The sequence below is a fragment of the Nyctereutes procyonoides genome, unplaced genomic scaffold (genome assembly GCF_905146905.1).
Source record: "Nyctereutes procyonoides isolate TBG_1078 unplaced genomic scaffold, NYPRO_anot_genome, whole genome shotgun sequence".
Classification (NCBI taxonomy): Eukaryota; Metazoa; Chordata; class Mammalia; order Carnivora; family Canidae; genus Nyctereutes; species Nyctereutes procyonoides.
In genome coordinates this window covers 12,218,029-12,242,783 of record NW_026575120.1, presented here as the reverse complement: position 1 = coordinate 12,242,783, position 24,755 = coordinate 12,218,029, and the positions used below count along the sequence as shown (strand labels likewise).

Below are 24,755 nucleotides of genomic sequence, written 5' to 3'. Positions count from 1 at the left end.
AAATGAAGTGGACTTCAGTACATCCTTCCCTGCTGTTGAGCAGAAGTTGTAATACACAGGATAATCTGTGTGTGGATGTCAAGCTGAATGTACACCCTAGATATTATGTATTCTCTCTTAGTTTGACACAGTGGTTTTCCTCTGTTGCCTCCCTTTTATTTTTTTTAATTTTTTTTATTTATTTTATGATAGTCACAGAGAGAGAGAGAGAGAGAGAGAGAGAGAGAGAGAGAGAGGCAGAGACACAGGCAGAGGGAGAAGCAGGCTCCATGCACCGGGAGCCCGACGTGGGATTCGATCCGGGGTCTCCAGAATCGCGCCCTGGGCCAAAGGCAGGCGCCAAACCGCTGCGCCAACCAGGGATCCCATGTTGCCTCCCTTTTAGACGACCTAGGCCCTTGTGACAGTAGAGACATTCCGTCCTTACCCCTTAATTTTTAAAAATTTGACAGAGAGAGAGAGCACAAGCAAGGAGAGCAGCAGACAGAAGGAGAGGGAGAAGCAGACTCCCTGCTGAACAGGGAGCCTGATGTGGGGCTCGATTCCAGGACCCTGGGAGCATGACCTGAGCCTGCTTAAGTGACTGAGTCACCGAGGCACCCCATGTTCTTATTCATTGGCTTGGATATAGAAGCAAAGGAGGCAACATCAAGCAAGGATGCCATCTTTAGCAGTTACCCCCAAATAATAACTTCGTTGTGTTCCCATTTTTCTTTTCCCATTCTTTTCTTTTTTTAAGGTGCAATTCACATGCAAGAAATTGTACCCATTTTAAGAGTACAAATTGATGTATTTCTGACATGCATACTCTCATGTAATGACCACCCAAGATATAGAACACTGCCATTTCCACAGAGTTGCCTTGTGCCCTTTAGAGTCAATTTTTTAATTTCCAATGCAAATGGTCACATTTTGCTTTCTGACGTGTTGGTTAGCTTGCCTTTTGCAAACTTTCAAATAAATCATACAGTGCATGTAAGATAAAAAAGTAATGATGGCTCATTACATCAATAACATGTTGTACAACGCTTGGCACAGAGTAGGCACTCAAAAAACATCCTGAATGGATGAAGTAATAGGATTCAAAACTTTTTTTTTTTTTTTAAAAGCCAGGTTCTGAGACATGGTCTCTTCTCTAGATCATCAGTGCCTGATGGTCAACTCCCATATCAAATCAGAATAAATATATGTGTAGACTTTTGAGATAGGGCTGTTTGTAAAACAGATCATATCTCATTCCTTTCAAGTCAGCTTAATTCCCTATGTTCAGATTGAAACATTATTCATAATACTCCTAAATACGACCTGAATCTACAGGATCATTAGAGCTTTAAACGATTTCATGTTTCCTTCAATCAGAAATTTTATGATTATCTTTCTAACACACTTCCCTCCTCCCACTTTAAACATGCAAATTGTAAATGGAGATGGGACATAGTCAAACACAGAGGCAGGGTCAAGATGGGTGGTAGTGTGGGTGGCAAGCAGTATCTTATGAAGAATGAAAGGTGTAGTGGGGAATCCTTATGCCTGTGGGCCCCTAAAGAAGTGTCCATTTTCAATATGTCACTCACCAGTTACTTCTGATTAAAGAAACATACTCTCCCCCAAACTCCACCTGCTATCCTGACAGCCTTTTATTTGATATGACAACAGAACCACCTGTCTGAATTTCTTGCTTCATATTTTGCATAATAAATGATTTCTACAGAGTGGGGGCCATCCCATCCCTTTTGAAAAAATCATTGCCAGGCACCATACAATAATCTGGGAGGATGGCATTAGAACAATTTAATTGCTGTGCCTTGCTTCTTTACACTTATCCCCCCTAGGGCATATTTTGCATTTATGTTCTGCAAATAACATAGCATATGTTTCAATTCCCCACACTTATTTTTCCTCAAACTCATTCCCAGTGAACAGCTTCAATCTTGTCCAGGGCTTCTTATTAGAAGCTTTGAAAATGCCCTTTTACAGAGGAAGTGTTTGGGAATCAGGCAATGCCATCAGAACTTTTAGATTTCAACACAAGTGCTTCTTAAGTCAGAAGGGAAGAAAAAGAAAAATCTGTTTCATGATTTCATCTCACGTTCTTTGATGAACGTTAAACAAGCAAGGCCAATGAATGGGTTGATCTTGGCATGCCTTCCACATGTGTAAACACACACAAAGAGAGGAAAAGTGTGGGCCAGTTTATTCAGCAGATAACTACTGGGGGCCCCTGAAGTACCCCATACTGAGCTAGGAAAAGAATTCTAATCACTATATCCTGTTCTCAAGGAGGGGTTTGCATCATTTTCTTTTCCCAAAACCCCACTTCTAGTTTATAGATTCTTACAAGAAAGGTACTTGGTAAGCATGACTGACTGACTCATTCCACATTGAGCCTCCTGACTGCCAATTATGACCAGGGAGGATTACGTCACCCATTGATTCTTGCGCACGTTTAAACGAAGATTCTTACCATGTCCTAAGACATCAACCAAGGAAGATTTTGAGAACTGAGAGTTCAGAACACAAAATCATGAGCAGGCCTGCATTGGAGGGCTATTTCTGAGGAAGCAACTGAGGCAGGAGACCATGATATTTCTCAACTTGAACCAAAGTGCAGGGTCAAGTCACTAAGCTGCCATAGGGTCAGTTAGCTGCAATGGGAGCTTCAGACTAGTCCTATCGGAGATTTCAATTTAGAGGATAAAAGGATTGATCTGGAGAGGGTGGTTAGCTGTAGCTCAGAGGGAAGGCTGTCGAGGCCCTGATGGTCCTGATTCAATGCTGTCTGACTGTTCTGTCACACTTACTGACAAGTGTGCTCTTTCCTTTCAGCAGCCAACCAGCAATGACTCACAGCACTACCTAATTCTCATTGCTTAGAAATCAGAGGAGACAGTGCCTTCTCCTGCCACCCAGTTAGGTCTTGGATGGCAACTCTGAAGACTAATCCATAGATAGGATGCCATTTTAAAAGTGGTCTGGTCTGTACACCCTATGTGTCCTTATCAAAACATCAGGAAAATCTCCCTTCTCAGCAACAGGAGGAAAAAAATTCTTGAGAACTAACTGTGTGCGTGATATAGCCCTGGACTTGAAGTCTGCCTTCAAAAGAACAGCTCTGTACCGAACCTGCATTCTTGCTTATCATAAAGTAACATTAAAGCAAGGTCTATGGCCACCGATGGTGTTTATTAGGTCCCTTCCGGAGGAAGTTTGACTTTAGGTGTCCTTCCGCTAAATTATCTACTAGTGTATAAACCATGTTTGGCTACAAAACATGGTATTTCTCAGTCCTGTCAAGGAATGTTTTCAGTTAGTGCTTCCAGATCACATTCTAGGGAATATATTTCAAGGGGGCTTAAGCTCTGGAGGCCACGAAAACCTTCTAGCAAATAGGGCTCTCAATTCTAACAGGGCATCAAATAGAGCGGACCCTCCACACTGAGGTGAAGATTGCCAAATCTAATCTCTGTGTCGGTTCTGGTTTGCTGTAAAAATCAGGGAGCCTTAGGGATCCACGTAAGTAGCAAAGATGGTAAGGATCTTAAAAATGAATCTTATGAGACATAATTACAGACACATAAAACATTTAAAAGAATACTCAGAAATACACACACGCACACTTGACACCCACCTGTATTTGGCATGACTAAGCGTCCTCCTAAGTGGCCAAAGACCCCAGTGGTCCTCAGTTCTGTTCTTGTGGGGAGTGATGACAGATTCTGGATGTAGGGTGTTTTATTTCTGGGATGTATTGTACTAAAGCTGCGGTTGTTTCCATGGGGAAAAGTCCCAGAATGATTCTTGCCATGGTACTCGGCTCTCTCAGACACGCCCAGGGACACCATGAATGAGCTCTGAACTTTGACTTTGATGTCGGACAAAGGGTTAAAGAGTGAGGCCTCTGTCATGAGCTCCTTGTCCAGAGGGTCCTGGAGGCAGATGGGCCCACTATATGTTCGGCTGACCGTGAGGTCTGGTTGCATGGAAGAGTTCAGGAGCAGGGAGTTACCTGGTAAAAGAAAATCATTCTGTCACTCAGAAACTCAGAGGCGTCACAGTGACCCCCTTACCTCTGCCTCTGCCAACTGTGTAGCATCCGTGCCCTTGCCAGCTGCCCTTCAGGGCTGCCCCGAGAATCTATGGCAGCTCTCACAGGCTGGACAGGAGGGACTGGGGCCTTGGGATCAGGAGCTCTGGCTTGCACAGTGGATCTCTGAATGCCGCTGACCCGAATCGCTCCTCTTCCAGAGCTCCTCGGAGGCCATCTTTTCAAAACAAGTGTTCCTGCCACCCCGTCAGGCAACTCACTCAGGTATTATTGTTTATGTGATTATCTTAACTGGCAAAGAGAAGCTTAAAGGAAAATAAAAAGGAGGAAAGATGTTTTGCAATCCAGTTTGGAAGCAAAAATAACATCTGTTCCTTTTAAACGGCCAAGGGTGACACAGCACGGTGACTAGGTAGGGCTGTTTACAACCAGAGCGGCACTGGCGCCAGCACATCTCACGTGGAATCCCGGGCCGTTTCTGGAGTTGGGAGAGGAAGTGATGTGTCCTCAGAGCAAAAGGGTCAGGAGACCCCATGGATCACGCCATGTCTGAGTAGTCAGTCTGCTCTAATAGCGCATATGTCACTCTGACAGGGAAAAGAGGCCCCACACGGGCAGAGCAGCTTAGAAAGGCTTCCTTTCTGTCTTGAAACAAATGAAAAAAAAAAAAATCTTTACAAAAACATGAGAAATTGGACTTTCATCTGTTCGGGCTCAACCGATTTTTTTTTCTAGGCCAAATATTAAAAAGAAATGCTGTGCTATTTTCTTGTGATGAAGTAATCTCATTTATTAGTAAATAACGAAATAACCCCCGGTCCCAAACCTCCCACCCATATCAGTCCGTCAATGTGACTTCTCAAATTGAAACCCAAACCATATTAAACAGTTTTCCTTTGGGGCCTGACAAAACGTTTAAAGTATGATATTTTTGAAAATGTAGCAATTCTAGGCCATATTGTATTAGTCGCTATTGTTCTTCTAACTCATAATTTGTAGCAACGCCAGCAGGAAATCTATAACCCTGGCTTTTCCCACCTCTTGTGCCGATGCTCTAAGAATCCAAAATCATAGAGGAGGAGGTTCAAAATGAGATGAAATGGCTTTGTAGATCTAAAGGCTCCTTGATGATGCTTTTTTTTTTTTTTCCATGCTTGAGGCTCTGGTGCCAAGACGCAGGCACAATACAGGAGCTGTGCTTTTTAATGGAACGGCACTGAATTCTATAGGTCCCAGCCTTGTTCTTGTTTATGGCCTTCCCTGGCAAGAAGCAGGACTTGAGAACCATGTCACATCTGAAAAGAATTCGGAACAGGCCCTTCCACCAAGACCTGAAAAATCATATTGCTGAGTCTCATGGCTATTTTATCTCAAGCCCTCACCTCCTGCAGCTCTCACCACCTTTCTGGCCACTTTTAAAAGACCCTTCTCACTTATGTGAAGCGAAGCAGCAAAAAGATTTCCTAGAGTTACACCTAAGTCTAACTTAAGGAGAAAATGCCTAATTATACAAATATTTATCTATGATAAGAGTCCATCTACAATTTAAAGAAAGTTGGCTCATTACCCCACAGTTCCCTTTGGAAATCCTTTTAAATCTTCCTGGTTCACTCTAAGTACGGCATTCTGTTGAAAAGTCTCATCACCATTCACCTTCTGGCTTTATTTGCTCAGAAGGGATGTCTCTCAAGACAACAGAGGTGAAAATAGTATGAGAATCAATGTTAGGTGTATCTTCACAATGACTATATGGTAGAGTAGAATTTTATTTTATTTATTTTTTTTTTTGAGTAGAATTTTAATAAAAGAGTTTTGCTTTAATCACTAGCTTTGGGATATTCTTAGTTAAAAACAAAAACAAAATGGTGAAGTAAGTTTGGAAAGGCTATATATTCTTTTAGACATTCACAATACAATGTAAGCTCTAAGGAGACCCACACTATGGAGATATGTTTCAGCTTATGCAAGTCAGCATTCTCAAAATGTTTAGGCGAGGGAACCACCCCCTCATCTGCTGCCTGCTGTTCTACGGAACACACTGGCATCCTGTGCCAAAGTAAGAGGAAACCATTAGCTTGTAGAGACTCCTATTCATCACATTTATTGAGCACCCTCTATATGCCAAGGGCTTATAATCCTTGTTATTCCAGGTTACTTAATCCTCAGGAGGACCCTCTGAGGTGGATACGAGTATCCCCATTTTATAGCTCTAAAAATTGAAACAGAGAAGATAATCAATGAACTACGTCATATAGTAATTTGGGATTAATCTATTTGAGTTCAAAGCCTCTGTCTCTGAAACAACTGTATTTCTTTTGTTTTAAAATGGTATGGTCTGAGATACTGAGATCTTATTACTTGATGGAAGTATTTCCAGTTTCTTATGCAGTATAAAATCAGTTCTTTTTTCGATTTATTTCTAATTAAATCATATCTATTAAGCTAGGTACATATTTGTATAATCATATCATATCTACTAACAGGATGTGTCCCTTTCTGAGGCCAAGCAGGCTCAGACCTGAACCTCTGGGGCCCAGAAATGAGTAGCAGGCAGGAAAGCATTTTGTCTCTACTGGCCATCTCCCAGTTTCTACCATGTTCGGGTTCAACTTCAGAACCGGTCACTACTCAATCACTGCCAAGCAGTGAAACTTGTTCTTTTCCAGGGCCATGGGCAGTAGAGATGCACAACAAATAGAAATAAAGGTGGTTAATATTGACAGGAAGGGTCAGGGTGGAAAATTTTCACCCTCTAAAAGGAGATAATTCCTTTTTTTTTTTCCTCTAAACCCAAATCCATGTATGGCTCATCTCCATCTTGCAATCAGAAGCAGATTTGGTTCATATAAAGAGAATTATACGACTCCATTTTGAAAATGAGTCTTGCTATAGTTCAACATGATAGATTCCCTTCTTCCTACAACAAAAGATTGGCTCGACTGGGCAACAGGTAAGAGTCATTTAGGCTAGGAACTTCATTTTTTTCCCTCTGCTGGCTAGGGGAGATTCTCTAAAGTCTTTTCCACTTCTACAAAATAGAACACAAATAACTCTATCTAATAAAGAGTATAATTCATATGAATGGGATATTGTGGTGAAGTAGTTGGTCCTCCTCGGGGCCAGCTTGTTAAAATAGAAAGTTGGATAATCTGAGACAAAATAACTTGCTAAGTTTATTCCATATCAAAGATGGAAGAATGCTGCTCATGGTAAACTGACATCCATTTACCCTCCTAGTAGCCAAGGACTGAGGCCGACTACCCCACCGAGCCTAGTTTCCTAACATGTAAAGAGAATTAGGTAGCGGCTGTCAGTGCCAAGAGCTACCTTCACACAGGGCCGGAGAGCACTGGGCGTCCTGTGTGAGCGTAGTCTCTATGGTCCTGAGGACGAGGTGTTGAGGGGACCTACGCCGCTGACCTTGACGGACCGTTTTGAAGTTGAAGGTCTGGAAGCCACCTGTCAATGCAGAAGAGTCAATGACGTCCACGCCATAGTCACTCTGGCTCCGTCTATAAAGGGTGACGCCAATGACCAGGACTGCAACGGCCACCACAGCAGCGCCCAAGCCCGAGTACAGAGCAATGTCGCTGGCATTCTCAATGCCTGAAAGACACAAGAAAAATCCTAAATGGCCAACATGGGCACAGAGATGAAGAGCCACCCTGGGATACCAAATGAATGCTATTGGATTTTTGGAGCTACTGCTCAGAGAAAATGACAAATGCAGCTAGCTATAAGTTATACTCTCACACATAATCATGTTTCTCAAATACCTGTATAAATAAGATGGACTCTAGTCAAATATCTTGACTGCATTAAGGTAGCTTACCACATCATAAAATCTTAAAGAGAATCAATTTTGCGAAGAATATAATATTTTTCAAGGAAAAACAGACAACTCCTTAATTTACTTGGTTTAGAAGTCATATTTACCCACAAAGTATTTTTTTGGCATCTTATTTTTATTTGAGGGGGGGACATGAGATCCACATACAATGACAAAATATGAGCGGACTGCTCTGCTTCTATATGACATGGGGAACATGCATTCACAGAGAGTGGGTTGGGGTGAGAAGGTCATACATGGTCTAGGAGTCAAGAGAGAGAAGACCAGAGCTCACAAATAGGGATTTTTAGCTTTGGCACAAATCATTCAGTTTAAGAGAACATCGACAACATTAGCTTAGGGTATTTACAGTCATTGTGAGAGAATTTCTGTTGTGAGATATGGAGGTGTTGGTCCTAGGTGCTCCGATGTCCATGGTCAATGTTTTCTAGCACCATTTAAATGCTAGACTTAATACATTTTTGTGGAGGAGGACTCGTCTCTAAAAGGGCACATGCTGTTTCTCCCATACCTCTCCTACTCCATCCTATTGAATGCATAGGCAAAGCAAAAATAAGAGCGTTAGTTGTATTGAGAATGTGGGTGTCTCCCCAACCCCCAAGATTGGTTGTAGCTTCTTTCCATTTTGTTGCCCAGTTGCACTCTGGGTGTGGTTCATTCCTGAAGACATTCATAATGGCTACTGCGGTTCAAAATGAGATTTATCCAAGACCACACAACCCTGAAAGAGTCTTCATCTTGGTAAGTATGTGGAAGGAGAAGGTGGCCACTGCTAACTATGTAATTCATCTCCCTATAGATGATGGGGTGCGTACACTTAATAGGTCCCAAAGTAATTACCCTGTCACCCTGTGTTGGGTTTAGAGGCTAAAATAGAGCTATCATATATTCACCTTGTAATTGCATGGTGCTTACTATGCATTCACTGCAGCCTAATATGGTACTTATGTTATCAACTGAGTACTACTAACCACACAGGTAAAACGAATTTATTTTTGACAAAGTTAGTGGGTTGTAAAATAAGGCACTACCAAATTAAAGAGCAAACGAGGAAATCAAGCAGAACCAGTTCAGCAATAGGGCAGTTAATACATACAAATAATTTGTAAGGGAGTGTAACCATCCAAAAGAACGGTATCTGAAAGGTTAGAGGATTATAAGACACTTGGAATAACCACAACAGCCTACAAAGAGCTGAGACACAGGGCATGACTCAGGTTTTAATTCCAATTCTATGGTGGTCCCGGTGGGAAAGGAAAAGGAATGGAGGCTTCTGGGTGGTGGTCTGCTCTGATCAACCAGAAACACACACGTGGTGATGGGACCTGACCCCAGGGTTCCAGCATCTGTCTGTGTCACATAGAAAAAGGGAAGGGCAGCTATGGTCCCACTTAGGCTCCCACCCTCTCTCTATTCAATTAAGTTCCTTGGAGGACGTAATAGAGTAGAGAGAGGACATGTAACACAACAGAGTACCAGGGTACCAGGAGTAGTGAGACAAGTGTGGATGGAAACCAATTAGCCTTCCCCCTGCTTCCTGCCAGTTCTTCAGGCACTACTGACGGATGACACTATCATCAAAGGTGTATCTGGGGAGAACACACCTACCTGCTCATTCTATCTCAGCACAGACAGAGAAACAGCCTGGCCATGTACTGAATGCAGCTGCTGAGTTGGCAAAGTAGAGACAATGACCCAGTTAGCTTCCAAGGTGCTAAAACAGGCAGGAGCAGAAGCCAGGATGATGACCAGGACAAACTACTTCTGCTGGAAATGGACATCTGTAGACATGAATATCTCTAGATGAAACCAAGTAGTGGGAACAGGTTGTGTCTGCTCCTCTGTCTGCCTGTCTGATTCTTTGTTTCCACCCCCTTACTAGCCAGACAACCAGAATTCTCTTTTTCAGACACAAACCCTGTTTTTAGGAAAGGACCCTACATATGCCTTCAGAGTGAGATTTAAATGTTTGATATCGTTCAATGCATTTCCCAGGAATATTTGCAGAATCTATTTGAGTTAAGTTGACTATGAAATACTGTATTACAGAATTAAAAAAAATAAGTATGGGGACTTTGGGGATGGGGGTCGGGGGTGAAGGGAGAGAGACTCGTATGGAGGGCACTGTGTCCTTACAAAGCTCACCCTGGCACTTGGTGCGACAGTCTAATCCAAAAGCCAGAAGTCAATCGACTCCTAAAGGAAGATAAGCAATGTGGTATTTACTTTACAAGAACAATCTATCTTGGGAATGAAAAACTTCAGAATCTAATAATTTCATTTATTCAACAAACATTTGTTGAGGGACAACCATGCCATGGAAATGAGGATGCAGGGGTGAATTAACATATTCTTGTTTCTTGTCCAACAGCAGTGATGGGATTCTGACAGAGGCAGACACAAGTATTTGAAGCCACATCTATGTGTACTGAGAGATTTAATCAGACATCCTTATCCACAGCTCAAACCCTTCCAAAGTCGGGCCACAGTGCTTCTTTCTTCTTCTTCTTCTTCTTCTTCTTCTTCTTCTTCTTCTTCTTCTTCTTCTTCTTCTTCTTCTTCTTCCTTCTTCTTCTTCTTCTTCTTCTTCTTCGCTCTTTTCTTCTATCTATCTATCTATCTATCTATCTATCTATCTATCTATCTACTTTTGCTTCGCCTTATTCTTTTGTCTTTTTCTTCTCTGCTTCTTTATTTTCTAATCTGTCCTTTAGGAAAGGAGAGTGGTTTCTCCTCTAGGGATTGCTGCATGCTTACAAACACAGTTGATTCACTTTTCTTGTGTGTTCAGGACTGGCTCCAGAAGAATCTGAGATTTAGTGCCATATCATCCACTATGACTTCATGGGAAGAGGGTGGAAGCAGAGTGTATGTGTGCACACATGCACATAGGCACATACTCAACTCTTATGCAAACACTGAAAGCCACCACTGCTCCTTCCCAAGAGGAGTCTTTCCAACAACATGATTGACTGGGGCTACCATTACCCAGGCACTGATGGCTTTCTCCATGCTCTGCTTTGCTGCATTGCCCTACACCCCAAACTCAACTGTAATTTACCTGTCGGGTGGATGGATGACTGCTAGCAAATGGCTCTGTGTGGCAGGTTATTGTAAAATATTCCCCCCTTCCCCTGGGCATCCAGGTACTACTCATCTATCAGGTGCCAGCTCCAGGCCCATCTCCTCCTAGAAAGTAACCCTGGCCTGGAGGATCCAGCCAACCCTGCCAACCATGTTCTTCTAAATTCCAATATCACTTAGGGTTCCTAGAACTCATTTTGGATTATGCTTTTTATTGTTTAATTATCTGAATGCCAATGCATTCTCTCTAACTGCTTTAAACGCTTCAAAAACAGTAATATCTCTACAATGTCCCACAGAAATTTGCAGATCTTTGCAACTATTTATTGATTGTTTACCTGGTCTCCAAATGCAGCAACAGTCTGAGGTTGATTACAAAACTCCTACCGCAGGGACTCTCTTTACATTAACACATTATATGTTTATACCTGTCTGCTTACTCACATACACGTGTTGAAGGTCTGTTTGCTCTCAATGATTTTTGAACAAAAGCACCGATATCTTGTGACTGATGATGCCGTTCTGCTTTCTGTGGGCACAGGATACTTTCTCTGACCTTGTTTCATGAATGAACCCTTACATATCAATATGTTATTGATATCTTTCCTATGTTTTCACCCCCATTTTCCTTGATCCAAGAGTCACAAAAGCTTTAGGCAAAAGCATGGAAGGACCCAACATGTGGTACAAAAAAACAAAAACAAAAACAAACCTGTTGAGTAGGGGAAGAGAAGGAAAAATAAGATGAAAATAGAGAAGGAGGCAAACCATAAGAGATGCTGAACTCTAGGAAGCAGAGCATTGCTGGAGGGGAGGGGGGGAGGGGATGGGGTAATTGGGTGATGAGCATTAAGGAGGGCACATGATGTGATGAGTACTGGGTATTATATATGCAACTGAGGAATCACTAAATTCTACCTCTGAAACTAATAAAAAATTGTTGCATAAAATCTTACACCTTAGAGAAAACAAAACTGAGAATGGACTGAGAAATCTCTTGTATTCTAAATTAGTCAGGAACTACTGTGGAATAGGTTCGTTGCTGGAAGGAGCGTGGAATATCTGCAGAGAAAGGCTGCAAAGATTAATAGAGAGCTGGAAATTGGGACCCTGGAGAGGACAAGTTGATGGGTTCATTTGGCCTGGAGAAGCAAGAGCTGTAAGGTGACTGGAGGTGATCTTTAATGCACAGACTATTGTCACAAGAGGAGAAGAGGCTCACAGTAGGCGCTCAGTGACCCTTCCTTTATGATGACGCGAGTAACCAACTTTTTGCCATCTCTAACAAGGACTGCAGAGGAGGACATGGCCTTTTATTGTAGCAATTGGGACTCTGGTTAGATATTCAAATGACCTTTTCAACAATGAGGGTTGTTAAAAAAAAAAAAAAGTGTGAGGGAGACTATAGTTCTGAAGGAGACTGAAATTTCCTTTCAGAAAATCTCTGAAAAAAAAAAAAAAAAGAAAGCAGCACGACTTAACAACAGTCTGCAGTCATTTCATTTATTTATTTTTGGTCAAAGCTGGTGAGAAGGAGCAAGTGGCCTTTGAAAGTCCCTGTGAACTTCCTAGGGTGAGGAACAGGCATCAGCAAGTTCCATGTCTTTAGGAATTGCCATCACATCTAGTCATTTAGAGGAACCAATCTAGTGCCCAAAGGACTAAATACAAGGGCTGTTTACTCTGCCCTTTTTCACGACTCCCATGTGAAAAACTGATTATTGCCACTAATTAATGGGAATATAACTAAATTCTTGTGTTATGAGCTTAACTATATATCAGGTTAAAATCTCTTTTATATAATTAGATAGTGACACAAAATAAAGGAGTACAGCAAATGCTTTTCTAGAATATTCTATCTCCCATTAAATATTATAGAACAACTACTGCTACCATTTCATGAGAAAAAAACAACAACATGAATTGGCATCTAACAGAGATGGTAAAATACTGAGGAACCCACACCATCGAAATTCACAGAGAGGCAAAACAAATGGAAGACGAAAGAAGTTGTTGCTGTGCTCACTCCCCTGGAAGGGCAGCTACCGGCCATCTCAGCACCTGCCCCTGGCTCCCTGCACAGCCAGTGCTGTGGCTAGAGTCATGTGCCAGAATATTTAATTAGATGGTGAAATATAACAGAAGTTACTGTTGGAGTGGTTTATCCTTGCTGTCATTGAAAAGTAACTTTTTTAATAACACATCAGAAAATAGCTTTGAAATGGCCAGCCGTGGCCAACCATGGTGAACAATCCCAATTATATTTGCACTGCTTGGAATCTCATAACCCCTTAACCAATCAACACCTCGGCTCTTCTAATCTCCTGTCAAGAACCTCATTATTGTTATTGTGGTGACTGTTGTTTTACTGTTGTAATGAATGACAAAAATAGCCAATTCTTCAGTGTGCTTACTACGTGCCAGGTGCTGTTCTAGTTCAAAAGGAGCGCTCCTGCTCACCTGCTCATCTTTCCAGCTAAAGTCATGGTGACCGTCATATGTGAGCCCACTCCCCCACAACTCGAAATTCCTCCACTCCTGCATGCATGTTTCCTTCCCTCTTCTCTGTTCCTGTAGAGATGCTCATCTTCTGGGTCAGACCGGCTCTGATCCCGCCTTCTCTTGCCTCCCTTGAGACCTGGACTTATTCATTATTCCCTTTTGGTCTTGCATCTTCAAATTTTTCCTCTGCACCTGAGCCTTGCCCTCTGCCTCCACACACTGTCTAGTCTTCTTAAATCACCTCTCCACCAAATCCTTCTCCAACTTCCTCTCAGATAAACTTCTCAAAGGCGTGGTCTTCTCTACACCCATGGATTCTTAGCTCTTTGTTTAAAAAGAACTGAAAGCATTTTTTTTTTAACATTGAACTTTCTTTTTTTTTTAAATATTTTACTTATTTATTCATGAGAGACATAGAGAGAGAGGCAGAGACATAGGCAGAGGGAGAAGTAGGCTCCTTGTGGAGAGGACCCCAGGACCCAGGACCCCAGGACCCCAGGATCATGATCTGAGCCAAAGGCAGATGCTCAAACATCGAGCCACCCAGGTGCCCCAACATTTAACAGTTCTTAATATGTGTTTTCTTAATACATTTCTCTAACCAATTAACTGCTGTCCCTTATGTTAAGGGAATAAATAAAATACATGTATAAGGTGAGAAAATGTTTTAGGAAGTATAAAAACAGTATGCAAGGAGAAAATGCATTCTTCAACTACCATTTTTCCAGAAGTTATCTTGATAGTATCTTTGGGATCTTTTGGGGGAAAAATGTGAATGTCCTTCACTTATCTTTTTTACTCTAAAGGCTCTGCACTATATTTCCTTTACTGTATTTTATTTTGTTGGGGGTGATCCACATACAATATATTGTAGGTCTTTCCTATCAGAACCTAGAGATGCACTTCATTTCTTTTTACATTTGCTTCACCTGTTGCCAGGCCATATGATAATTAGTCCAGGATTTCTATGTTTGAATATTCTCCTACCCTTTAAGATCTGTCTTCCTGCCAAATCACTGTTCTTTCTTGAAGGCTGTTTACAACGTGTGCCTCAACAGTAATGTCTTTGTCTTCCTCTTTCCCACTGCTCCATAGCAGTAGCCAAGCCAAGCCAACCCTTCTTCTAGAGAGAAAAAGAATGTTCCTTAAACTTGATTCCCCTACCATCTCCTTTCTTATTTAGTAACTACCTTTCATTCTCAAAGTTCTATAGACAGACTTGAAAGCTCAGTTCTTAGTCCCTTTCCTTGCTCCATGCCAGTCTAATTGGATAATCACTCACAGACAATGCTTAATGATTTCCTTGATGCCGAACATTCCCCATTAGAGATCTCCTGCCTCATTTCTTTCCTGCTCTGTGGACAACACCACCTGCATGTTGTGCTAACATCACAAATCTGTCTTCTGACTTCTGGATTCATCACTTTTACCTCTTCAAATATTTTCTTCTCTCAAATTCCCTTTTTCAGGTAATGTGACACCATGAGTGAGACTGAAGACTCATCTCTCATTCCGTCCCCATTTAGTCCCTCCCCCAAACCACTCACAAACCTTACTTGTTATATTTCCAGTGCATCTCACATCTCAATTTCAATAGGAGACACTGCACTTGACACCCTCAGTGTACAGTCTCGTCTTACCTCGTACATAGTCTTTGGTCACTGAGAGCCATTTTACACGTGGATTAGTCCTCCCAAACACAGTTCTGGTACTGCCACTCCAACACCTTTCAACGACTCTCTAGTATGAATTGAGTCCGCTCCAGGAGGGAGTTATATTATGGCTCAAGATGCTTTATGCTCTGCACCAACCCATTTTTCAAAAGCTTTCATCCACTTCTCATCCACATGGACCCTACTCTCTGGCCAAGTCTGATTACTCCTATTTTCAATAGACCTTGTACTTCAGGAGAATTTTTGTTGTTGTTCAGATTTTTTGCTCTTACTGAAAGGTTCTCCCCTCAATATCTGTTTCAATTTTAAGCATTCTTCCAAAATTGGCAATAAAGGAATTTATTTTATAAAATGTTTCTTGATAGTGCACCTTCAGGCATGTTATATTCCTCCTTTTCAGCAAAGTTGCCAGATTTAGCAAATAAAAATATGACACAGTTAAACTTGAATTTTGGATCAATAATGAATAATTTTAGTACATTTCCCATGCAATATCTGGAATATGGTTATGCTAAAAATTTGTTGTTCACCTGACATTCAAATTTAAGGGTCCTCTTTTTTATCTGGTAGCTGTCCCTTTGGCTGCAAAAGAACTGTGCTTTTCCCCATCAGATAAGAAGAACAAATTAGGCTAGGGGATAGAGTAAAAAAGAATAGGATTTGAACTCTAATCCTTGAGAAAATAATTTTACTTTATTTAATTTCCTCTCCTAAAGAGTGAAAGCATAAACTCTGTAATCTTTGAAAATACTGACAAGTGGAGAGATGGGGCCTGTGAATTCACCTTCTAACAAGAAACTTGGGTTATTCTCTTGCTGAAGAACATACTTGTCTATCAGCTCCTTCTCTATCTGTGCTAAGTTCTGGGGAATGAAATGAAGAAAATCCCATCACATTCATTAAGGGTAGAGTCAACAATATCATTGAAAATAGTAGTAAGAAAAGGCACACACTTAGGATAAAAATTGGATAATAAGGACATTGGAAGTGGTAAGAAAATTACAAATGTTGCCTATATAGATGTGTTGGATTGATTCACAGTAGGGATGATCCTGAAGTACAAAACAAGTCATGCAATTTGAAGAAAGTGCTATATTTAGGTAATCAAAAATAATCAGCAGGAGATGAAGAAAAATGATGGGCAAACTACAAGAAAAAAATGTATAAAGCATGGTTGAAAGATCAGCATCGAAACCAGTAGTCTAATGTTAGCTTAGAAGAGCCTAAAAGTCTGTTGAGAGTGTAAAGGTATGTCCCAAAGTCACAGACAGTTCCATGGGCTCAAAGTGCTATTCAAGTCTTCATAGGCTAAAAGAAATGTCCAAATATAGTGTGGGCCACATAAATTCTGAGGCATTCCTTAACACTGTGAAGCCCCCAAAGGATGGTGATTCCCAGGCTCCAGAGCATTCCAATATGGATGGAGACAGTACATTTTTACAAAAGACATAATGATATGGGTGTTAGTGAGAAGGGTATACCTAGTTTTTAGACTTTAGGGACACATTTGGGCCGTTCTTTGACAGAAATGATTCCAGAAAGCACACGTTTTGGGCTTTAACTTCATGTCTGGTATAGAATAAATGATTATTCAAGATTGTGTCCTTCTCCTTCTCTGGAGTCATTTATCCTTTTCTACTTTGTATTGAAGCTGTGGGGAAGAAACATTTATTTTTTTCCCTCACACTTCACAGAGAAAAGACTATATAGAACAATTGTATAATAGTTAGCACATAAATGAGTAAAAATATTTAGAAGCAAATAGCTACTACGTAACTGAGTAAAAATATTTGGAAGCAGACTTTATTTCACCTTAACAATAAAAGGCCTTGTGAGGAGTTAATAGGAGGATGTAAGGCATTAATTCAAGTGTTTTGAATACATACATGAATCCATCTCATACCTACTAGGCCGGTGGTGAATGCCATAGATATAAGAGTAAATAAGACTCAAGCCTGTCTACCTGCAGGCAGGGATTGTCTGAGAAGGGGAATCCAGACCAGCATCGGGGCAATGAAAATAGAGAATTAGGAAAATAGTTTGATACTGGGTAAATTATAGGATGAATTAATGAGGGCTTGGTGGGTGAAGGTCTTATAGGGGATCTGAAGGAAGACTGAGGTCAACAAGTTCAGGATTAGGTGGAGGGAAAGTTTTCAGACAGAAGTAACAGAATGTACATGTGAAAATGGGCAGAGGGTATTCAGAAAACCCAGCCACTTTATTTGGCTTAAGAATAAAGGAAGCAGCAAGTGGAACTTACCTAAAGATTCAGCTACTGAGAGAAGCTGATATGATTAAGAAGAGGAAGCTGAGAACACATCATTTACGTATTCAGTAACCTTGGACTTGATCTTAGCACTAATGGTGAGCTACTGAAGAGCTTTAAACCCGCAGGTGGCGTGACCAGAATTTATGTTTCAGAAAGATCAGATAAATTGATGAAGGGCAAGACTGGATACAGGGAGGTAACTACCGAAAATCCAGGTTGGGAATGAAGATGTCCTGAACTTTTTAAACTTTCCTTCTGGGACACCATTTTCTTTTCTTTTGGTTTCTCTCTTACTCTGCTGGCTATTACTTTTCTGTCTTCTCTGCAGTGACTTCTGACCTCCTCCACATCTAAATGTTGATGCCCTGGAGGGCTCAGTCCTCTGCTTTCTTCCTGTCTCTAGGCACATTCATTAGCTGGGGATCTCTTTCAACCTAATGGCTTTAAATATCATCTGGACACCGACAACTCTAGATTTATGTCACCAGCCAGGACTCTCCTCTGACCTTGAGACTCATATATTCAACTGCCTGCTCAACCTCTCCATTTTGATGTTTAAGAAGTTTCTTAAAGTTAGCATCAGTAACACCGAATTCTTGATTCTTCTCCCTCTGGATTTGCTACACCAACCGCATTTTCTCTGTTATCAGTAATGGCAACTCCGTCCTTCTAGCTGCGTAGTCAAACTTTTGAAATCATGCCCAACACCTTTCTTTCTCTCACACTCAATATCCAGTCCATCAGCCTATCCTTTCAGCTTTCAAAAGATATCCAAATGTGATCTATATTTTTCAGTTTCTAATGTTGTCTATCCAAGCTGAGCCACATTCATCGTGAACCTTGGTACTGTAAGGGCCCCCATATGCTAACAGCCTAGATTACTGTAACAGATTACTGTTATAATAGATCACTGTTAACAGGTTTTTCTTCTGCTCTGATACCCTCTATGCTTATACTCAACACAGCAGGTGGAGTTTATCCTTGAAAATATTAGGTCATATCACTATGACTAAGCCTCAATGGCTTCCCATATCACTCAGAGTCAAGGGCAAAGTCATTATAGCCTATGCTACATTTGGCAGTTTCCCCTCTCATTCCAATTCTCTGATTTTAGCTATTAGGACTCTTCCCTTTGCCACTCTGCTCCAGGTATCCTGGCCTCCTTGCTGTTCCCCAGACACCCCAAGCAAGTTCCCACCTCATAGCCTTTGCATCTGGTGTTCCCTTTGTCTGGAATGCTCTCTTCCAGACGTCCAGAATGCTTGTCTCTTTGTTTTTTCAGTTCTTTTCTTAAGTGCAATTTTAATAGAGATCTGCTCTGAACACCTTATACCAAAAAAAAAAAAAAAACAAAAACAAAAACAACATTCCTTTCTATCCACCTGAGCCCCTACCCTGCTTTATTTCTCTTGCCATCAGCACTATATGTTTTCTGGTTTGTTTGCATCCCATCCATCTCCACTCATTAAAACTGTAAGTTTTGTGGGAGCAGAAACTGCACCTGTTCACCTCAGTACTGCTTCCCCACCACAGCTTCCTAGCACATGGTACATACTCAGTCAACAGCTGTTGAGTGAACGGAGGGATGGATATGGGTAGAGTGAAAATGGAGAGATACTGATGCACTTGAGATCTGTTCAGATGGTAGAACAGTCAGATTATAATGATTTACTGAGTAACGAGCAGGAGACAAGAAAGGGAAAAGAGGGGTCCCAGAGACTGCCCGAGTTACACACATGGGGAAGTGAGTTGATGGTGTAGTATTGGCTGAATGTGAGAAGATGAGAAACAGGACTGGATTAAGAAGAAGGGCAGATAAGGAGAAATTCAATTTTGAAAAATATGAGATGAAGGTAATTGGTAGACACCAGGAACCATCCTGGAGGTGGCTGACTTGGGAAGTGGTAATGGGATTTGTGTTTAGCAGGCATTGCTGCTGGAAACTATGTGGAAAGGAGATGGAAAGAAGACCATGTGTGTGGTTCTGGGTTATTTTTCAGGGGAAAGCGAAATCCTTCTCATCCCTACAGTGAACTTGCTGAGCAAGCCTCTCCTCAGGAGCCCATGGCCTTCTGGAAAGCCACAGCCCCAAGCCTCCTAGAAGCCCCATTGTCTGAAGGCAGCCTTTTTCCATCTGACTCTGGGGGTGCGTGTTTGCCATTCAGAATCTACTATATTTTACTGCACCTCCTGACATTGTTACACAACATTTATTGAAAGCACATTTGATGGTAATGAAGTTTCTATTAACTATGATTAAATCTCATAAAGCACCTGAAGATAATTTAAGATGTGCAGAAGCAGAAAATGAAACATTCGGTTTAGTACATTAGGATACGTAATTGATTAAATTATCTCGTTTACAATAAGTGCTTTCATGAGCTATGCAGTGCACATATTTTCCCCAGTTTGTCATTATGATTTGCCAACAGATATCTTAAGACCTCACTTTCTCTTTACCCCTCTCTGCAACTCAAAGCTGGCTCCTTGGCCTGCCTGCTCACAGAGCACTGCTTTCGAACTGAGTAATGTCTTCTTTCCACCAGGCCTTGTGGAGGATCATGAGTACAGCTATATATAGGAACAGGTTGTTTCTCAATTATCTTCATAATTGACTTTGATTTTGCATCAGTGATGATTCATATAGTCTTAAACTAAGCCCCTCTTTCACTGAACAACCACAGCCTGAATTTGTATAATGCACTCCTAACCATGCAGCTTACAGAACCCTGTCTGGATTCCTCTGGGAGCCTTTTGCAATCACATTGATTCTGTTAAGGTTTTATTTTTAGGAAATCACAAATTAAAACAGTTTAAGCGATTCCGTTGCAGTATCCAGCAATTAAGCATGGTGTTCATGAGTGAGAACCCCAAGCAAAAACTAATTCAGGAGTCCCTGAGGACTAGAAATAGCTACTGTGGGGTTTATGGCTGGAAGTACAGATGTAACCAAATTAAAATGGCACAGGACTCACAAACTAAGCATGAAATTAATTAAAAAAAAACCCCACATTTCTAAGTAACTCTCATGGTGGCCACCACATGGACACCCATGATCTTGCTGGTGCTACACATGACAGCCAGTGGGGGGGCATGGCTACGTCACCCGGAGACAGTGGGGGGGGGTCCAGCTGTCACTCTGAGGTCTTGACACAAGCACAAACAGCCAAATATTTACTGACTCGATTTTTTTCCTCCCTTCCTCAACATACACATATACACACACATATTCACAACCAGGTTCCCCCTCTTCAGCCTTCCTGAGTTCAAAATCACCAAGCAGGATGTCAGGGGATCACTATCTAAGTACCAATAATGACTTGATGGGCAGTGGACCTCAGGGGGAAAATGTTAAGGAAGTTTGTTTTTGTTGTTTTGCAAAGTCCTCAGACTCTGCAAGTTAACGCCACCATTATATCTCAAGCCTGCCTGAAGCAACATAACGAAGTATGAAGTAACAGCTTTCCCGGATCTTTCTCTCATGTCTCCTGACCCCCGTCCCAAGATGCCTATTTCTGTCTATCCTCACAGGATCTTAATTCCTTCAAAGAAGTTCGCTAATAAAAGCTATTAGCTCTCCCAAGCTATTTGAATTTTAATACCCTAGGATTTAAAAGATCAAAAGTCATTCACTTTACACTCAAATGGGAGATACTGGCTAGGGACATCTTCTAAAAGCTTATAAACCAAACTGGGCAGCTTGCTACCTCTCCTGTACTTAAGAGTTGTATTGTTGAGGCTCTTCTATTTCAAGGTTCCCCTCCTAGGCTTTACATACTTCTGAGTGCTTCAGGATCATTTGAGGAACATAGGAAAATGTAGATTCTCAGGAGGGCCCTCCCTCCTCCCGCCATCTTGTTCCAGGGATTCTAATTCATTTTTTCTATTCTGAGGTGGTGTGTATTTAACAAGCTCTCACCACACCCCAAGAATTTGAGGCAATGATTGCTGATCCCCTTTTTGAGAAATATTTTTCTAAGTTATTCTCAGCCCACGCTGCACATTGGAATCTGAGGATCTTCTAAAAAAAAAAAAACAAAAACAACAACAACAAAAAAAAAGCCAGGCATTCCTATCCTTACATGTGGAATCCAAACAAAACAAAACAAAACAAAACAAAACAAAAAACGAAAAACAAATGAACAAACAAAACAGAAGCAGATTCATAAATACAGAGAACAAAGTGGTGGTTGCCAGAGGGGTGGCGAATTGGTGAAATAGGTGAAGTGGATCAAGAGGTACAAACTTGCAGTTATTTTAAGTCCTGGGATTTAAAGTATAGCATAAGGGAATACACTATATAATATTGTAATAACTATATATAGTGATAGGTGGTAACTAGACTTATCATGGTGATCATTTCCTAATGTACATAAAGTTGAATCACTGTGTATATAATATTGTTTGTCAACTATATTTTAAGGGAAAAATCATATATATTGAAATATGCATTAAAATCTTTAGATCCTTAACAAACACAAAACAGGAATTCTAACCGATCCCAATTCTGATTCCATTGGTCTGGGGGTACAGCCTGAGAACTGGGCTTTTTAAAAAGGCCCCAGGTGGTTCTAAAGAACCCAGGTGGTTCAAAAGTTGAGCCAGGGATGAAAGCCATAGGGTCAAATGCCTAGCTGCCAACCATTCACAGTGTGACTTTTCCCAAATCTTGCTGGATGTGTAAGGTGGATATGATGTAAAAGCCTCTCCAGGAGGCAAGTTTGTGTATGGAAAGCTCAAGCTAGCACCAACACCAAAATTTTTAGTTTCTGATGATTTCACTGTGGAATACTGGTTTCTAATCACCCACTTGCTATGAATTTCACAGTTTGCATTTCAGGTGCCCCCTCCTCCTCCTTTTCCACCTAGGTAGAGAGGCTTGTAGTCAGGCTCTTGCACAACGCTGCTCTCATGAAAGCTTGTACTGACAAATATTTATTAATTTTAATGCTATAAATCTCCTTAGCAATAAGAATCCTAGATGACATTTGCAGAGAAATGGACTTATAGGCAGGCAGCATCAAGAGGAGAGATTTACTTTTACTCAGAGGTAGGGGAGGGGTGTGCATATTTCCTTTCGATTTAAATCTCTGATATGTGACTCCAAACCCAAGGAGTAGAAGTCTTGAAAGCCCTGGATCTTTTGCACAAACTTCAATTTTGTTTGGCTCCTAAACAAATACAACAGTAAGGCAGCAAATATGAGAATAAATTATATTCACAAGAGGAAAGATAACTTACTTTGGGGTTTTATTTCATGAAGAGGTTTTTTATCTAAAAGAAAGAAAGAGAAAAAGAAAGTTTCATTTAATAAATTTACATGGAGCAGATAGATTTCCTATATCACTGTATGTCCACCTCTATAAATGAAACATTTTCTCTATTTTTGCAGACGATAATGGATTATGTTGTCCGTATTTTTCCTTTTCATTCTAATTTCATATTTTTCTCTTGTGCAATATTTTCCTATGGTGATTGCTTCATTCCTTTTATTTATTTTTCCTTTTCCCTCAGGCTTACTAGAGTTTCTCTCTGCTGCATTTACTAGATTCTTATCAGCATGATGAGAGCAGGGAGTTTGCAGCGAGTCCCCTGTTCCTATAGCCAGAAGACAGCTCAGGTAAGAGATGCTATTTCACTATATGTGATGATGGAAAAAAAAAATGAGCTGGTGAATACGTATTTACAGGGATCCTACTTGGTTTAGCAGTTATTGTAGCCTGGATGAAAACTTTCAGGCTATGCAATTTGCCCGTCTTTTTTGAGGATGGATGCTGTATTGTGAGCTTGTTGGAGGCTTGTTTCATATCTCTCTGATCTGTTACGATATGTACCATCTCTCTGAATGGATCAGGTCATCTTGTAAGCGTGGTACCTAGCAGTGCAGCAGGCAGGTGAAGTGGACAGAGAAAAATCATTGAAGGGTCAGGCTCAGGTGAGACCTTTTGATCATTTCTCCCTACTGCCCTCCAGCCACTCTCTCCTGCCCTGTCTGTCATCACTAGAGAACCTAGTAAATCACTCTGAGACTTGGTGCCTGTGGCTAACTCTGTCGTAGACTGCGGACAGGCTGCTTCCCATTACCCCAGCAATCCTAGACCAACACCACCTCACCACGACACAGAAACCTGAGAAGACTCTGTTTTAGTCACTGCATCGGGATTCCAGAAGATTTGCAGGGGGTGACCTCCCTCTTATCAGTCTGCTTCTGAGAATTTGGATGGAACACGGTCAGACTATGAGCTCTGAGGCTGTTGCTCATCATTCGCAGAATCACACGATGGTAGGGGACCTTGAGAGGTCACCTTACACAGTCCCTTTCCTCCACTTGCCTGAGGGCAAGCCAGGCAGGGGGAGACACTGTCATTTTGGATTACGTTTTTAATGGCATCAAATCTAGCCCAGTACGTATTGGACAACTTTATAAACATTATCTGACTGCAACATATCCCCTCCCAGGCAGAGAGACACAGCCATATTCTGAATCCTTCACCAGATGCGTGTCCCTCTAACCTGCTCCTGCACTTAGTACTACTTCTGACAGCAAACCCTTGCAGTGTGCCTTCCTGAAGACAGCTCTTGTGGGTTCTGTCATCGATTTATCATGGAAGTAGCTTTTAAAAGTTGTAAGTCACCCTCTTGCAAAGGGACCACTGTTTGTTTGTTTTCCCCTTGTTATAAAGACAAGGATAAGTGGCAGAGGATAATTTCCAGCAAAGCTCTCTTTAAAATGAAAAATATTCATAAAAGATAATAATTTGCTCAAGGGGATAGGATCATATTCAGATTTTTACACAGAGTTCTTAAAACAGTCAACACTTGCGCCCCCCCTCCTTTCCTGCACGGATCTAGGGCTGCTGGTTTTCCCAAGATCGGGTTGGCACCTCCCAAAGTCCAGATGCTAATGCACCCAAGAATTAGAATCAAACGGCTTTGGTGGCTTTAACCTGACTTCAGATTTTGCTTATTGCATGCTATCGGAAAGCATTTGGAAGGGGCAGAGGATGCTGGCAGGCCAGGCCAAGACGTCTGGAAGTGATGCATTGCTAAGGCTACACACAGAGACTTGTAGAACATCTGTTTAGGACTCTAGCTGAGCTTAACAGCATTTTCTTCCCCCTAAACCACAGGAACGCAGATTATGCTGGGTCGCAAAATGAAACTCCATTAGAAACAGGTGAGATATAGAACCACTCCTCAGAAAATAAATCAAATACCGTCAGGCTGTTAAAACACCGAGGTGGTAGGGCTCTACCGGGCACAGCTCTAAAGAGTGAATGGGGCAGAAAAAGCCAGGGTTCAGCTGGTCATGAGACAAACTCAGTCGAC

General features: G+C 41.4%; 1 protein-coding gene across 2 annotated transcripts in view; it reads right to left on the bottom strand.

Moving 5' to 3' along the window:
- Positions 1 to 24,755, bottom strand: part of UNC5D (unc-5 netrin receptor D) — a 527,088-nt gene that overhangs the window by 58,511 nt on the left and 443,822 nt on the right. For both annotated transcript variants that reach the window (XM_055335242.1, XM_055335243.1), the window contains 3 exons: positions 22,668 to 22,700; positions 7,466 to 7,651; positions 3,629 to 4,006 (listed from right to left, as the gene is read on the bottom strand). In XM_055335242.1, coding sequence (XP_055191217.1) covers positions 3,629 to 4,006; positions 7,466 to 7,651; positions 22,668 to 22,700 — 597 coding nt within the window. The remainder of the gene's footprint in view (positions 1 to 3,628; positions 4,007 to 7,465; positions 7,652 to 22,667; positions 22,701 to 24,755) is intronic.